Here is a 16248-nt window from a genome sequence, read left to right on the forward strand (position 1 = left end):
AGGAATATTCTTACTTTCATCATATTTTCAAAATAGTTGCCCAAGATGGCAGAGTCTCATACTGATAACGTGTTATAAAATAAATACTATAAAGTAAATACACCAAACATAAGTATATAGAAAGAGATTGATATACTTTAATATTCATTGTCTATTTAATTTCTACAAATGAACTCATATTTATAGGAGGAAATAAGTTAACAACTTGGTGGGCAAGTATTCTTGGTGCCCAAGTTCACGTGATGGGCATCCAACTTACAACAAATTTTGATTATTTTTGTTTTTGCAAAAGCTTCTCTAACAGACGATTCCTTTCAAAAAAAAAAAAAAAAATTGTAAAACTGTTTTTCCAAAAACTCAAACACAAAATTTGGTGTTTATCTTTACAGAAATATGACCGTCATGATCTACTGAGAGTTCTCATAACAAACCGCTTCCCATTTTTTTTTTGCTTCAAATATTCCACGACAAGACTTCCTTCGAAGGAGATAAACATGCACCGATGTGTTGCATAAATACATTCTAATCAATTGTAGAATAACAATATTTTTATATAGTTAAAATGTTGCACAATTAATAAAAATTGTTGCAGACTTACTTTATATATATATATATATATATATATATATATATATATATATATATATCCATTTCAAATATAATATTCGACTCTACTCGTTCACATGGAGAATTACCTAACATTACATCTGATTTGGCATATGCCAATTTAGTTTTCTGATTAGATTAGATGTGATTTCCTAAACGTACTATACTCAAGTACTCCCCCCGTCTCATAATAAGCATCACCTTAGCCAAAAGATTCGTCTCATAATAAGTATCATCTTAGGAAACCAAGATATAAATTGACTATTTTTTTTTCAACTCTAACCTTAGACAAAACTGACAAGTTAAAGTAATATCTAAATGATGATTGGAAAAGCCACATAGTAATTTGATATTGTTGAATTCCCAATGTCAAAAGGATTACTACTTGTGCATGCTCTAATCAAGAGGAAATAATAATTTATTTTTATTATATAGGGATAATTTAGTAAACTTCACATTGCATTATTGATTTCTTAATATGTGTGTTTTTGGCTAAGGTGACACATATTATGGGACGGAGGGAGTATTATATATTGCAGTCTCAATCATTATACATATAACAAAGTCAGTTATATCCTTGGTGACATGGTCGAGATCCCTCCATTATTAATCAGAGATTTCGAATTTAAGCCACAATCACCCCAAAAACCTTGGACGCCTTAGTTTCGCACTCCCGTGGGTTTAATTTGGAAATTGTGAAATTAAGGGATGTGTGCAAGTAGAAATGTCAATTTGCATATTATTTCTCTTTCTTGATTCTATGACATCTACAGAAGATGGTTAGCTAGATCAGTCCTCACAATCGTATAGTAACGTGGATTTAGAAAGATACGCAATTTAAAATACAATATGGGGCTTCCTTTCACCGTGCTCTCCGAACCATGCTGGCTAGTAACCCATCTAGCAGAGATCATTTTGATGTCAAAACACAAACACCCACAATTAAGAATAAGGTAAAATTGAAGTGGGATTAGCAACGAGCAAGTGTAATAAGCTGATCGACGACAGTGGTATCAGCCAATGTACTTGTGTCCTCAAGTTCATCTAAGCTATTGGAAGCAATTTTCCTCAAAATTCTCCTCATTATTTTCCCACTCCTTGTCTTTGGTAGACCTGGTGCCCAGTGAATCTTGTCTGGTGCAGCAAAACCTCCAATCTGACAATGTCAAATAATTTAACCTATTAATTATGGAGCATTTTCTAAAGGCCATCCACAAATCTTGGCCATCCACAAATCGTACTTTTGGACATAGGTTCATCTGCTTCGACATATTTAACAAAGGCAAAAAGAATCATACCTTATCTCTGACAACCTTTGTAAGACTTTTTCTGAGTTCCTCACTGTATGGAACACCTTCAGCCAAAGTAACAAATGCGTATATCCCTTGTCCTTTAACCTGATTAATTTCCAACAACATACAGGATTAGACTTGTGTCCAAACAATGAAAAACTAATTCTGATCATCAGTATATTGATATACCTCATGTTCCACGCCAACGACAGCAGCTTCAACACACTGAGGATGTGAAACTAAAGCTGACTCTACTTCAGCTGTGCCAATGCGATGTCCACTGTATGCACAATATGGAAATAGTTCAAATAACAGAATAGCTAGTTTTACCAATATTAAAGAAAAGTATTTTCCTTCGTAAATTACGAGCTTCTAGTATAGTTTTTGCAAATTCAAGATTTGAGTTTTCAAGTTCCTACGTCAACTAGATCACTGGGTTCTGGAAAGATTTAAATTTCTTATGCTCTGCTCCAAACTTCCCTAAGCTAGAAAGTTTCTGAATGCACACACTTTTTTATACCATTACTATCTCCATTAAATTGGATGAGGAATTAGCATTTAGAGGGCATGGAAAATATGAAACATACTTACATACAATATACAAACTGAAGGACTACTATACCTGACGTTAATAACATCATCTACTCTGCCAGTGAGCCAGTAGTAACCATCTTTGTCCCTACATCCAAGAGTTGGTTTATACACGTACTGTATGATCATGGAAAGGAATAAATTTTAGACTAAAATGTCCAAAATATTAACACAGCCAGAAAATTAAGTACCTGTTGCAACCATCACCACTAAAATAATATCCAGGGAAGGCACTAAAGTATGTAGTCTCATATCTTTCATGATCCCCATACAGTGTTCTGAATGCAGAAGGCCATGAACTTTTCACACATAAATATCCACTGCACTCACCTTCTAATTCCACACCCTTCTCGTCCACTATTACTGGCTGCAATATTAATTAATATTACATCATAATATTACAAATAGCTGAGCTACTCTAAACATAGTATATATAGTGCACACTACAAAAAAAATAGGTAATTTGCGGAGGTTGAAAGTTGCAATTCACGAAGGTTTTAGCCTCCACTAATTGCTAGAAGAGGCCAAAAACTCCGCGGAATGCAACTTTCAACCTCCGCAAATTATCCATTTTTTTGTAGTCATTTATTCATGTTTCCTGTTATAGGTACCTGGACTCCAAAAAATGGCAATGTAGCAGAACCAGGCTTCTGTGGCCAAGCTCCTGGTAATGGAGTAATCTGCAAGCCAAAAATTATTAAGACCTAGTTAGGCAATTCATTTGTATTTCCCTGGCAAGAGTAATGAACTAGAACCCAGAGTACATGCCGGTGTTTGTTCATGAACTTAAAGTGAAATAGAACGTTATACTCACCCGGTTCCAAATGTTAGTTGCTTTAGCAAACTGAATTGGTATCAAAACATTTGACGATTTTCAGAAACAATAAATTATTTACCTTTTTCCAAATCTACCATTAGTCCATTAGTGTTCCAATTATTGGTGTACTAATTAAGTGAGACGTTTAAAAAGACATAAAAGACTTGTTACATTAATAATCTTCTGTTTAAGTTTATCAAATGCCTTTCTTAAAGGCTTGCAGAAATAGAATACTAGACCCCAGAAGTGATTGGACTTTAGTTTATAAAAAGTCATTTTTTAACTTTCTTCTTTTTTCTTGTTATTGAAGTAATTTGACAGGTGTACATATATATATATATATATATATATATAGGAAGAAAGAATTTGATAGACTTCAATATATAGACAAAAGAGCAAATATTGAAATACCATGAAGCCTCCAGTTTCTGTTTGCCACCATGTGTCTGATATAGGGCACTTTCCATCTCCTACAACATTGAAAAACCACCTGCCCCATACATAAAAAATAACGTTATAGATAATATATTATTTCTTTTTCAGAAAGTTCTCATACTCAAGGAAAAAATTACAAATAAAAGATCCATAGGTAAAGAAAGAAACCTCCATGCACTCGGATTGATTGGCTCACCAACACTTCCCAGAACCCTCAAAGATTTTCTTGAATATCGAGTGACATGCTACAAATATATTTATAACAAATTAGAAATATTTTCATCAATAACAAGAGACATACCATAAAAACATTTATGACCAAAAAAAGAAAGTAAAAATCATTTATACGCTAGTGTTTTTAGGTCATACATAAATTTCTGGAATGAGAAGAATTTTTACCGTCAAAGTCATGTAAAGAAGGAGAGGCTACTAAAGCTTTAGCCTTAGATCCCAAAATTTTGATGCCCCAAAATTTTTTAATAAGTAATTTTATTAAACAATATTAAACTTTTTAAAAAGATAGTAAAAATGTATAAATTGTTATTAAAAGAGAACGAAAGAAAGTTGCCTACTTTTTATCAAAAGAAATATTTTAGAACTTCGAATTAAATTACTCAAATCTTTATACTAGTAAATAAAGTTTTTATAACAAGAGCAAACACATGATTAACATCTTATTAGCTTGAATTAACTCTTCCTAATACAAAATAATAATATTTCTATTTATGCCTTGTAAAAATACTAAACTATAAAAAATTATGGAAAAAAACAATACTATTGTTTGCATGTCTATGTATACATATAAATTATTTAAGACATCTTATTAAAATTGGTTTTATGCCCCTTTTTACTGAGCTGCCTTGTGTGTAGCATTTGTTACTTGAAATCTATTGACCAAGAGAATGAAATATTAATTTGAGGTTTAGGCTTACCACATCTCCCTCGCGCATGAGAGACCTTACTAATGTGGGAGCGGTATAAAAAATTGAAACCATGTACTTATCAACAATATCCCAGCAGCGTCCAGCATCTGGATAGTTTGGAGCCTGCAATATATAAGTGATCATATGTATGTGTGATACAACCCAAGTTGCATCAAGGCCTTTCACAAGGAGCCAAGCTCGTGAACTTCAAGCAATGCAAGGGTTATTCATGAAGAGGGACGTACTTGAGTACACTCTAGAGCCCTCCCGGGGATTCCAAGTGTTGATGATTGCATGGGAGGAGGGATTGGAGAAGAGTGTTGAAGATGGCTATGCTTGCAATGAGGCTATTACTTAAAGGCTAGCATTTTCAAGTTTCATTTATGAGAAAGACCAACCAAACAATGCCCTTACTTCATTAAGGGTAGAATTGTAATAACTTAGTTGTCTTCCTTAGCTTTCTAGTATAAATAACTTGTCTAAACTTTTCCTAGGGTAGATTTGGATGAATATTGAAATTACTAAACTCATTTGAGAGTAGAGAGCTTGTGAAGCTTTTGATTGTGAACCTTGTTGAGAGGATTGTTTGCTTGGGATCACAAGTCCCTTGAGGTCATCCTAGGAGTTTGGTGTTCTATTGATTACAATTTGAAGGTCTTAGTTATTATAGAACTTTGGTTGTCAAATTGTGTCTTTAGTTGTGTCAATCTAGTTATTTGTTTTCTTTGTCATTTTCTTATCCTTTTTATTTCCTTTATTGTATCAATGTGTATGTAACTTAAATTCTTAGGAGATTCACTAAATAGATTCTTGGCGTTGTGCAATGAAAATCGAAAAAAAAGAAGGTTAAAATGAAGCGGCAAGTAATTACCCCTTCAAAAACCACATTAGTTGCTCCATTTAGCAAAGGTCCATATGTAACGTAGCTATGTCCAGTAATCCAACCACAGTCAGCTGTACACCTACAAAACACAGCAAAAATAATTACCTAAAATAAATGAACAAGGAAGAAAAAAATTGGAAAACTAATGACCAAAAGTAGGAAGTAGTAATTTGATTTTGGTACTTCTCTATTTCGTTTTGACCCCTATTAGATGGCAGCCTTCTTGCTGGTGACTTTAACTTGTCAAAAATCGAAGTACTTTTGAGTCATTTGACAGTTGAGAAGAGTGCAATTGTATCTTGTGAAATCAGCTAATCTTATTTGGTTTGAGGTGAATTATTTTACCTAGAGAAAGTGATTTCTAATTAATTGCAAAGATTTTTCAACTAAGGGCTAGTCACATTATATAGATTAATAAAATAATAAGGGCTGGGTTGTGGGAACATTTTTTGGTGATTGCAGTTATTAGTAAAGCGTAAAACCAAAGTGAGAATTATAACGGAAAAAGGACTTGAGTCCATTGCTAATTTGGTGCGAACTATAATTTCCTTCAAGAAAATTTTAGTAACAATTTATGTCACTTAAATCGAATTTCAGAAACTAAGAAAGAAAAATTATTGATAATATCCATCCGTATCTATAAATGAAATCCATTTGCTAAAGCTATTGAAGGAAGAAAGGTCTGGAAAAACTTACCAATAAATGTCTTTTGGTTTGTAGTCAAATGCATACTTGAATGTTGTCGCAGTGTATACCATATAGCCTCCAGTTGTATGAAGAACACCCTTAATTAACATCAACTAAAATCCATCAAAATACTGAAACATATGAAAATAATATATAGCACAACTAGTACATGCATGAAATTAATTAACCTTAGGCTTTCCAGTACTGCCACTGGTGTAAAGCAAGAAAAGTGGATCTTCTGCATCAACCCATTCCACATCACATGTAACTGGATATTTTGGAACAACATCCTGGAATAATACAAAATAATTTGGATATTAGTTGATATAAAAAAATCAGCAAAAATGCATTTTGGTTCAGGTTTTTCTTTCAGCTTTAGGAGACATTCTTCATGGGTGGTACCCGAATTAATTAATGATTTATAGCATAGAAGTACTTGAACTAAATTTTGTAAATAGAATACACCTAAATTATATGTATAAAATGAAAAGTACTCCTAAATTGAAGACAGAAAATATGTATGAATTATTTAAAATCCCCAATACACCCAATTACCTATATAAAAGTCGAAGTTGGGCTGTACTAATTACCTGCCACCAAATATCTCTTCCTTCAACCCATTTAGTCATTTCTTTCTGCAATGCTGATTCATTCTCAAAAGTCAAACACACATCTGCAAGAGAGGAAAAAGGAAATTAGAAAATTTGCTGGAGGGAAAGTAATAGAAGGAGAGCCTTTATATGACAACTCTACGTCACTTGTAACCATTAAACTAGAGAATTCAGTATATATCGAGTGAAATATACATGTCACTGGAAAAAACCTATGGAAGTAACTACTTGAAATTTTACGTGTTCAGTGTTAGATATTACTCCCTCATTTTATTTCATGTGTCTTAATCTGGTTAGATTTATGAAAGTGAAGGAGATTTTTCAATCTTTTGATCTTAAATATTTTACGTGAATGTTGGAATTAAAGAGTTATAATAAATATAAAAAATTTCATTCTTTTTAAATTGAGTAAAACAGAAAGTAGGATACACAAATTGAGACAGAAATAGTAATCAGGAAATGACAGAAATAGTAATCAGGAAATGACGTGTTGTTCCTAAAAGTGTCCGATTTTGAATTTTTGTCCTTGCTTAACAAAATCTTTTAAAAATGACTTTAGCTTGAAAAAATTCGCTTAGAAGAACTTTTATTGCCCATAAGGCACAAGTTTTGCAAGTTTGCTGTCTTGAAATATTCTGAATTTCTGCCTTATAGGCAAAACTAATTTATATCCATTTATCGCTTTGCCTAGCGAATTTTATGAAGTAGAGACTATTTTTTACTTGTCCACTTTTGACTCGAAATAATCAATAATTTACCAATATACTCATATTAATTGGAGCATATTTTTATTGAATTTGAAAAATGATTTGAAGTGAGTATTTAATATGTCCACTTTTGATTATGCAGGGCCGCCCTTAAGAAATAATAAATGATTGCCACGTGGCATGCAGCCCTTCAAAATTATTTACTTCAAATAATTTTTTACTCATATTAATGGAGAATTTTTTTCGGCAAAAATAATGAATTATTTTTATATTTTTTTTAAAAATTATGTATTATTTTTGTCAAAAAAAAAGTCGGATTGAGTTATTTTAGTGAGTAAAAAATTATTTGAGGTAAAATAATTTTGAAGGGCTAGGATGATGCCACGTGGCAAAAGAAATATAATTGACCCCATAGTATCGTAAGGGTATAACTAATGAATGAACTATTTTTCAAAGTTCAAGGGTAATTTTGGCCCTTTTCCGATTTAATATTATAGGTAAAAGCAAGAGAAAAGAAATTGTCTTGTCTTGATATACTAAAAGTGATAAGTAAAAGCGAAAATCTATTTTTAAAATACTGGACAAGTAAAAGTGAACGGAGAGAATATAAATTTTGTTAAGCAAAGCCAAAAGATAAGACCACCCCGCCATTTGTGAACTTATTTAATTTGGAAAGGTGCTAACTGCAAAAGTGCTTCATTGACCCACAATGAGGAAACGAACAAAACGAAAAAAATAATGAGGCAAGTTATAGTGCATTTATGAATGAAGTATATTTATTTAACGGAAAAGGCTCAAATATGTCATTCAACTATCGGAAATGGCTCATTTATGTCACTCGTCAATAGTTTGGCTCATTTATGCCATCGAACTATAAGAAATGACCCATTTATGCCATCGAACTATAGGAAATGGCTCATTTATGCCACTCATCAATATTTTGACTCATTTATGCCATCGCTCGTTACCAAAATGACTCATCCATGCCATTTTTATTAACGCCGATTTTATAATACCAGATATGACACGTGGCCTTCAATTAGAGGTCTATGTCATTTAATTAAACCAACCCAATTTTAAATACGAAATTAATAAAAAATCCGACCCATACACCTCACCCACCCACAACCATAATCTAGTTGGAAGGCACGTGTCATATATGGTATTGTAAAATCAACTTTAATGAAATATGGCATGGATGAGTCATTTTTATTAACGGGCGATGGCATAAATGAGTCAAACTATTGATGAGTGGCGTAAATGAGCCATTTCCTATAGTTCGATGGCATAAATGAGCCTTTCCTACAGTTCGATGGCATAAATGAGTCAAACTATTGACGAATGGCATAAATGAGCCATTTCCGATAGTTGGATGGCATATCTGAGCCTTTTCCGTTTATTTAATTTGCTGACCTATATTGACGCCATTTTGGGCAGATTCTTTCAAGGCAGCATCAACAATATCTTTGAGAAAAATAGTCTTGGGACCTCTCCTAACAGCGTTGCATGTTATGACAACCTTAGGCTTGCAATCCACAATCCTCTGTGCAAGAGATTCTGCTGAGAACCCCGCAAACACTACCTGTACTAAAACACACAACTTCGATTAGGTGCCAGGATTTAAAGTTTGTGAGTTCGGGATTCTAACTCTTTAAAGTTATTGGGTTCTAAATTAATAATTTGTACCTATTTGACAAAAAATTTAAAACAAATATATAAGGGAAATCTACATGGTGTAGCTAACATTAGACCTTATTTTTATCTAGTAGCTATACTTTAATTTATTTACACCTCGTAGCTAAAAGGTGTATATTAATTACACTCCATAACTAAAACATACAAAATAGGTTAAAATAAAAAAGCAACCTCTGTATCCACATTTTTCTCTCTCCTCCCTCCTTCTCCCTCCCTTCTGCTCTCAATATCGCCGCCGGAGCTCCGGCGAACGAGCTTCGGTCACTGCTCCCTCATCGTCACCACTGCTTCATGCAAAAGCCAGACGGAACATTGTAGGGATATTTCTTGTACTTGGGGAATCACTGATTAATTCATGTTGCTGTTGGTTGTGGTTCGTGTTGTTGTTGTGGTTCGCTAGAGAAGTAAGCTCCGGCGATGGCTATTGCTGTTGTTGTGGCGGAGAAGATTAAGAGACTTTGTATTCATTTTGACGGTGATGTTGTTGTTGTTGGCTATGGTGGTTGTTGTTGTTCACCGTCTCTCTCTCTTCTCCCTCACGACGACGGCTGCTTACAACTCCGCCTCCCGTAGCGGTCAGATCCGGACGGAAACAGTCAGATCTGGCCGGAAATGGCTTTCTATTTTTGAATACAATCCGGTGTTGATGACGACGACGGTGACAACGGTCAAATCTGGACGGGAACAACCAAATCTGACCGGAATTTTATTTCTTGTATTCAGTTTTGAGTGTATTCGTTAATTTTATTTCTTGTATACAAATGAATTTAATGAATTTTGAAGTGTATACAAATGAATAGAGTGAAATTTATTTCTTGTATTCAGTTTTTGAGTGTATTCGTTAATTTTTTTAGTGCAAATTTTTGTGTTTTTGATGTTTTAGTTGAATACATCTGATTTGAATACAGCAAAATCTGACTCAACCGAATTTTGAATACAATCCGATTTCTGAATACAATCAACTGTAGTAAACTACCGTAGCGCGCACTGTAGCTACGAAATGTAAATAGCTAAAATGTAGCTATGCCCAATTTAAAACCCCAAAATGTTAGTCATTTATGTAAAATTCCCAATATATAATTCAGACCAAAGGCATTTGATTCCACAAAACCCACGCCTGAAGGGCTAGTTCCGCCCCTGGGTGCAACTCTTGGAATTTTTAAGTTGTTGTAAAACATTTTTTGCTTTATTTTTTGGATTACTAATCCATTGAATATGAATATATAGTCGCCTTTAAGGTGATATAGTAGTATAAGAAAATTAAATCCCATAAGTCTTACAGCTAATACCTTTAATTAGAAGTGTTGCATAGGTGGGTTGAACTGAATTTGGGCGGGTCAAAATGAACCGTGTTATTAAATGTGGGTGGCTCACCCAAAAGTTACACTTTTTTTTTTTTGTATGGTTTGTCCTTCAAAGACGCTGATCTTTAATTTTTGCCCCTCAAATTCTTTGGTCTTTCATTTTTGCCCTTCGCTTAAAAGAGTGGCCGAAAATATCCCGAGGTTCTGGATTCGAACCCCCTGCTCAGTTTAAAAAAAAAAAAGAATTTCGCAAAGCAAGGCTTACGTGAAACCTCTGTGTAACAGCCCAGCCCGCTAGTCATATTGTCCGTTTTGGACATAGGCTCGCACGGTAAGGCATGCTTACATATATATACCCAGCATCTCTCATGTGTTTTGCCGATGTGGGACTTTCCTCCTAAGTTAAGGTGCTACATACATCCCCTCTTATGGACACAGCGTCCTCACTGAGGTTTGCCCCACCGCATGGGATTCGCCTAGACTCATCACTGAGGTTTGCCTCGCCTATCCGGGATTCGCCTAAACTTATTGGCTCCAATACCATCTGTAACGACCCAACCCGCTAATGATTTTATCCGCTTTGGGCCTAGGCCCGCACGGCTTTAAAACGCGTTACTAGGGTGTAAGGCCTGTTTACTTATATACCCAGCATCTCTTGTGTTTTAAATGTATATTTGGTAATTGTTTTAAAGACGAATGGAGGAAATTAGAAAACGGTATGAAAATGAACGAAGACGAAAGATAAGTAATATGAAACGCAATTATCTTTAACATAGATATAGTAAAAAGACTTTGTACGATTAGTTTTTATAAAACTTGATTGGTTTAACTGCTAAGTTATCTGTTATCCTGTTTGATCGGTGCATTCTATACAGATGAATTTTAGTACTGCTATTGCTCTGGTGGATCTGAGCTGTTTGGCTATTATTAGATAAACCAAATATATATAAAGCAGCCACCTAAACTTTCTAATAGGTTTTTATACAATTAAAGAATTATTAACGAGTAACTATTCCAATTGACGATCTTTCATAACAACTTTCATATTTCGCAACAAAATAACCAAAATTGTTGTTGGGGGCAATTCGTATTTTTAGGTAAAAACTTATTTGAATTCGGTAGTTACACTAATTCAAAGAATACATCATACATGTCTTCAAGCACATAATTATTGCTAAATTATGGAATACTTAGTTAATACACATTTTCACCAGAATTTATCACTTAACTGTGATAATTAATTATTGTTTAATTTGATTGTGATAAGTTTTGCTGATATATTTATATAGGTAAAGTGATTTTAGATATTTTTATAATATCGATAAACAAGAAGAAGATATAGCTACATTTGAAGATATAGCTACATTTTTTGAAGGAGGCAAGCAGCACAGAGTTGATACATTAGGAAAATTCTTTCTTATTTTAGCTAGCTCAATTTTGAACATTATGTATATATATACTATTCTGTTGAATTTGTTTTTGATTTAATAAAAAGATTAATAGACACTGTCTGTTGATATATTTACTTAAAAAGAAAAAGAAAAAAAGAACAGAGATAGCTACATATTTTACTCAATTATTATTATTTAGAGAGAAATATAGGGTAAACATTACCGAGTGAATGGCACCAATCCGAGCACAGGCAAGCATAGCAATTGGAAGTTCCATAAGCATTGGCAAGTAAATGATAACTGCATCACCCTTGCCAACTCCAATATTTTTCAAGTAATTTGCCAGCTGTCACAAAGTAAATAAACTTTTCTATCATGACAAGTTTGTAAAAACAGGAATTTAACTTCTCTATGAGTTTCTGTACAAATTAGGTGAATCTAGTAACTAAATAATAAGACATAATTTAATGGAATAAGCTAAATTAACTGAAAATAACTTATACCGAGAACAAAGATATGTTGATCAAAAAAATTTTGATGAATTCATTTTTCAACCTCAAACTCAAAGAATAAATACAGTCAGAAATCATTTTGATTTGCTTGTTCCTGAAAATATTTTATCAGCTAGACGTAGTAGAGAATTGAGATTCCAAGTTTTTTTTTAATTCTTTGAATTGGAATCTTGTTGATAGAAATTAAAAAATAATAAGACATAATTTAATGTTATAAGTTATACTAAAAATAAGGAAAAAAAAAGACATAATTTAATGTAATAAGTTAAACTATACTAATAAGTATTTATTTATTTATCAATGTGTATATGTCGAATCCTTTTTTATTACCATTGATATTTCATGAAATACATTTTCTAGATCTCTTTTAGAATAAGTCGTCAATGCTGACTCAAGCAATTCCTACCCACCCACTTACTAAATACAAAGCAGTTGGGAGGATAGTTGAGAATAATAAATGTATGATCTAACATGTTAATTTTTTTGTTGTTAAACTTGGTTTCCTACTTTGTATAATATGAAAGGAGAAGTTAATGAAATAAGAGTGCAGATAAATTCAAAAGAAAATAACCTGACAAACTCTGGCCAAGAGTTGGTTGTATGTCAAAGTGCTATCACGACCAGGCTCATTTCCTTCCCAGAAAATTGCAATTTTGTCACCATTTCCAGCATCAATATTTCTGTCCAAGCAGTTGTAACATATGTTTGTTTTACCACCTTTGAACCACTGTTGCCAACAACGTAACACATGAGGGACTTTTTATATTGTTGTCCATTAAGTTTAAGAGAAGCAATTTCTATAGTTAAATTTTTTGAGAAAATTTAAAGAAAACAACAGTACTAATAAGAGAAGATGGTTAAAAGATCAGAAAGTTGGGCATAATGAAAAGATCAATTTGTCCCTGCCACTATTTTAGCTAGTCTTGGGAATAAAGGGACATTTAATTTGAGGTTCTAATAAACTATCTCCATCCTTTGGTATGTTGGACAAGCATAAATAATTTTGAGATAAAAATTTAGTATTGTATTATTTCTTGTTTGATTACTGATTCTAAGAGTATGATTAGAAATAGTGCGGGGATAAATTATTCCTGCCAGATAGTGGAAAAATAGTACACGGATTAGTTATCTCTAGATAAAATAATAAAAATGACAAAAATACTGCTGAGTCCCTCAAACTCTTTTTCTGATAAATAAGGTGGAGGATATTTTTGTAAACAAACAACATCTTCTTAGTGATGACACGTTATTTTTTTTTAATACAACTAATAAAAAAGAATAACATGATGAATAATTTCATCATAACTGGTCCCAATATAACTAATCCAAGAAATATGAAAACAGAATAGGAGAGTGACAAACCTCAATATTGACTTTGCCCTTACGAATGTCAAGATTCTCGGTGTAAACAGTTTGACCCCATCTCTCTTTCCAGTAGAACTCCGATGCTATGTCTGACCAGAATCCTGCTGGATCCTCCACTGATCTACCATACATCTCCACATACTGTGCAAAAACATGACAATCCCAAATTAATATAATAGATCAGCAAAGTACACTAATTGCTAAAAATGAGTAGCCGATTCAACAATGGAGAAACTCATTTTTTCAATTCAAAACAAATAATAATGTCAAAATTCTGAATCTAAAATATAGCAGCTGATAAAGAGTAGCTGTGTAGGTACCAGTTAGGGTGCCAATCTAGTATAGCACTGCTAACAGGACGGTCAATCGATAGAGAAAGAAAAACTTCTCACATGATGGACACATTAATGGATCAGAAAAGATGAAAAAGGGGAATTAAGCTAACCTTGTGAATTGAAGAAACATGAGCTTGGCTTGATAAATCTTGATTTGGGAATACAAGATTAATCTCTTCAGATGCAAGACCCTCTCCAATGGTAATACAGTTCGATCCTTCTAAAGGCCTTTTCATGATCACCACTTGTTCAGCTCCTCCTTAATTGGTTGCTGCTATTCACTAATCAAAACTATGTCTGGCGTTTCAGCTTTAATTTGGTCGGACCAAACAAAATGTTCCCTGATTGTACTTTTAGTTAAATGAGATAAGCAGTCAAATGTGGCAACCCAATAAATATATACATTTATGAGGGGAATGAATAATCGGGAATCTTGATTTGGAGCAAGTCAAAACGAGATATATATATATATAGATATATGATGATATATATATATATATATATATATATATATACGAACTACTCTTTGGTTCCATGCCATTTTTTATTTTTTTTATTTTTTATTATACACTTATCGGCTAGACTTGTTATATCAATAGGAGTAGTATATTTAATTTATCAGTGCACAAGACAAAAAATTGGACGAGATCTTTGGAGACATGAACTATGTGTAATTAAAGAGCTGGCTTTACCAAAATATGGAAGCAAAATCTTTGAAAATCTCCACAAATATTATTTGCCCCTTAATAAAATATTACTTCAAATGGCGCCCTTTCATCTTTATTTGATACATTCATGATCAGTACCTTCATGTTCCTCAAGTTAATTGTATTTGCTTGAATTTTTTTGGCATATATATAGTATTGATTCTCATCACAAGCAAGATTTAGAAGTCATAAAAGGAGGAGGAAAAATAATATATTGAGTGGTGTAAATCAATAGTATAACTTTTTCTTTTTCTCCTATCTAGGCCTCTACCAACCTCCTCACCAAAAAATAACAAAATTCTTTACCTGTTTATGTCCAGTGTATATAAATTCCCTAGTGGTAAGAAAAAACACATCATATGAATTATGACGATATGGTTTTGTTCATGAATATCATAGATGTTACTGTGCCAACCTCTCTTTGGTTAAAGTGAAAAAGGTTAAAAGAACAGCTCATTGGTACAACTGGTATCTTATATTTTATAAATGTAATTAGTTGTCACGTATTTATTAATTCACCTCCATTGTTATAGTGTGGATCGGCACAAATTTAGGGAAACTTACAGAAACCACTATATTTTGAAAGATTCTCACCAATTATAGATACTTTTTCATATTTATCAGTTGTGTTATAAAATAAAGACTATAAAATAAATACACGTGAGAAATATATATAGGGAGAGTAAGATTGTATATTGCTTATCTTCTATGTTACAAAACATATGGCCTCATATTTATAGAGTAAAAATTCTAGATGGCCAAGTAATTAGAGGACACGTAGTGGCCAAAATTTTTGGTGACTAAACATCCTTGATGGCAAAGTATAGGAGGAAACCTAGTGGCCAAAAATTTTGATGACTAAGAAATAATCTTGCTCTCCAAGATAGTCATGATATCCAAGCATTAATCTATAAACTTGGTGGCCACTTTTACATGGTGACATCTAATATATAAACTTGGTAGCCACTTTCACTTGGTGGACATCCACCAATAATATATTTACAACACTCCCCCTTAGATGTCCATTAATTAGATGATCTGCCTCGTTAAAACCTTATTAGGAAAAACCCTGTGGGAAAAAGTCCTAATAAAGGAAAAAGAGTACACATATCTAGTAATACGCTTTGAGAGCTGCCTCATTAAAAACCTTATCAAGAAAACTCAATGGGACAAAACCTTGGTTAAGGGAAAAAGAGTACAACACGTATTTCACTCCCCCTGACAAGGACCAAAATTCAGATGTCGGAGTCTTTGCATTCCAATCTTGAATATCATCTTCTCAAGAACTGATGTTGGCAAAGATTTGGTGAACAAATCTACAGGATTGTCACTTGAACGAATTTGTTGCACATCAATATCACCATTTTTCTTGAGATCATGTGTGAAA

At 33.1% G+C, this 16248-nt stretch overlaps 1 protein-coding gene across 3 annotated transcripts; it reads right to left on the reverse strand.

Annotated features, from left to right (window-relative positions):
• Positions 1–1331: 1331 nt before the first annotated feature.
• LOC132039577 (acetyl-coenzyme A synthetase, chloroplastic/glyoxysomal-like) lies at positions 1332–14995 on the reverse strand. 3 transcript variants are annotated; one of them, XM_059430065.1, is made up of 18 exons: positions 14847–14995; positions 13817–13960; positions 13026–13181; positions 12166–12288; positions 8966–9134; positions 6825–6907; positions 6423–6524; positions 6244–6332; positions 5536–5626; positions 4674–4787; positions 3910–3986; positions 3718–3796; positions 3101–3169; positions 2681–2856; positions 2521–2577; positions 2088–2178; positions 1905–2003; positions 1332–1762 (listed from the first exon to the last, which is right to left on the reverse strand). In XM_059430065.1, the coding sequence occupies exons 2-18, from the start codon at positions 13949–13951 to the stop codon at positions 1577–1579; spliced, it is 1896 nt and encodes a 631-aa protein (XP_059286048.1). In that variant the 5' UTR covers positions 13952–13960; positions 14847–14995; the 3' UTR covers positions 1332–1576. The 3 variants fall into 3 exon arrangements, with proteins under 3 accessions (XP_059286048.1, XP_059286046.1, XP_059286047.1); XM_059430063.1 differs by lacking the exon at positions 14847–14995 and adding an exon at positions 14265–14604; XM_059430064.1 differs by lacking the exons at positions 4674–4787; positions 14847–14995 and adding an exon at positions 14265–14604.
• Between the last annotated feature and the right edge of the window lie 1253 nt (positions 14996–16248).

This window comes from Lycium ferocissimum, chromosome 12, assembly GCF_029784015.1.
Source record: "Lycium ferocissimum isolate CSIRO_LF1 chromosome 12, AGI_CSIRO_Lferr_CH_V1, whole genome shotgun sequence".
NCBI classification, from domain to species: domain Eukaryota; kingdom Viridiplantae; phylum Streptophyta; class Magnoliopsida; order Solanales; family Solanaceae; genus Lycium; species Lycium ferocissimum.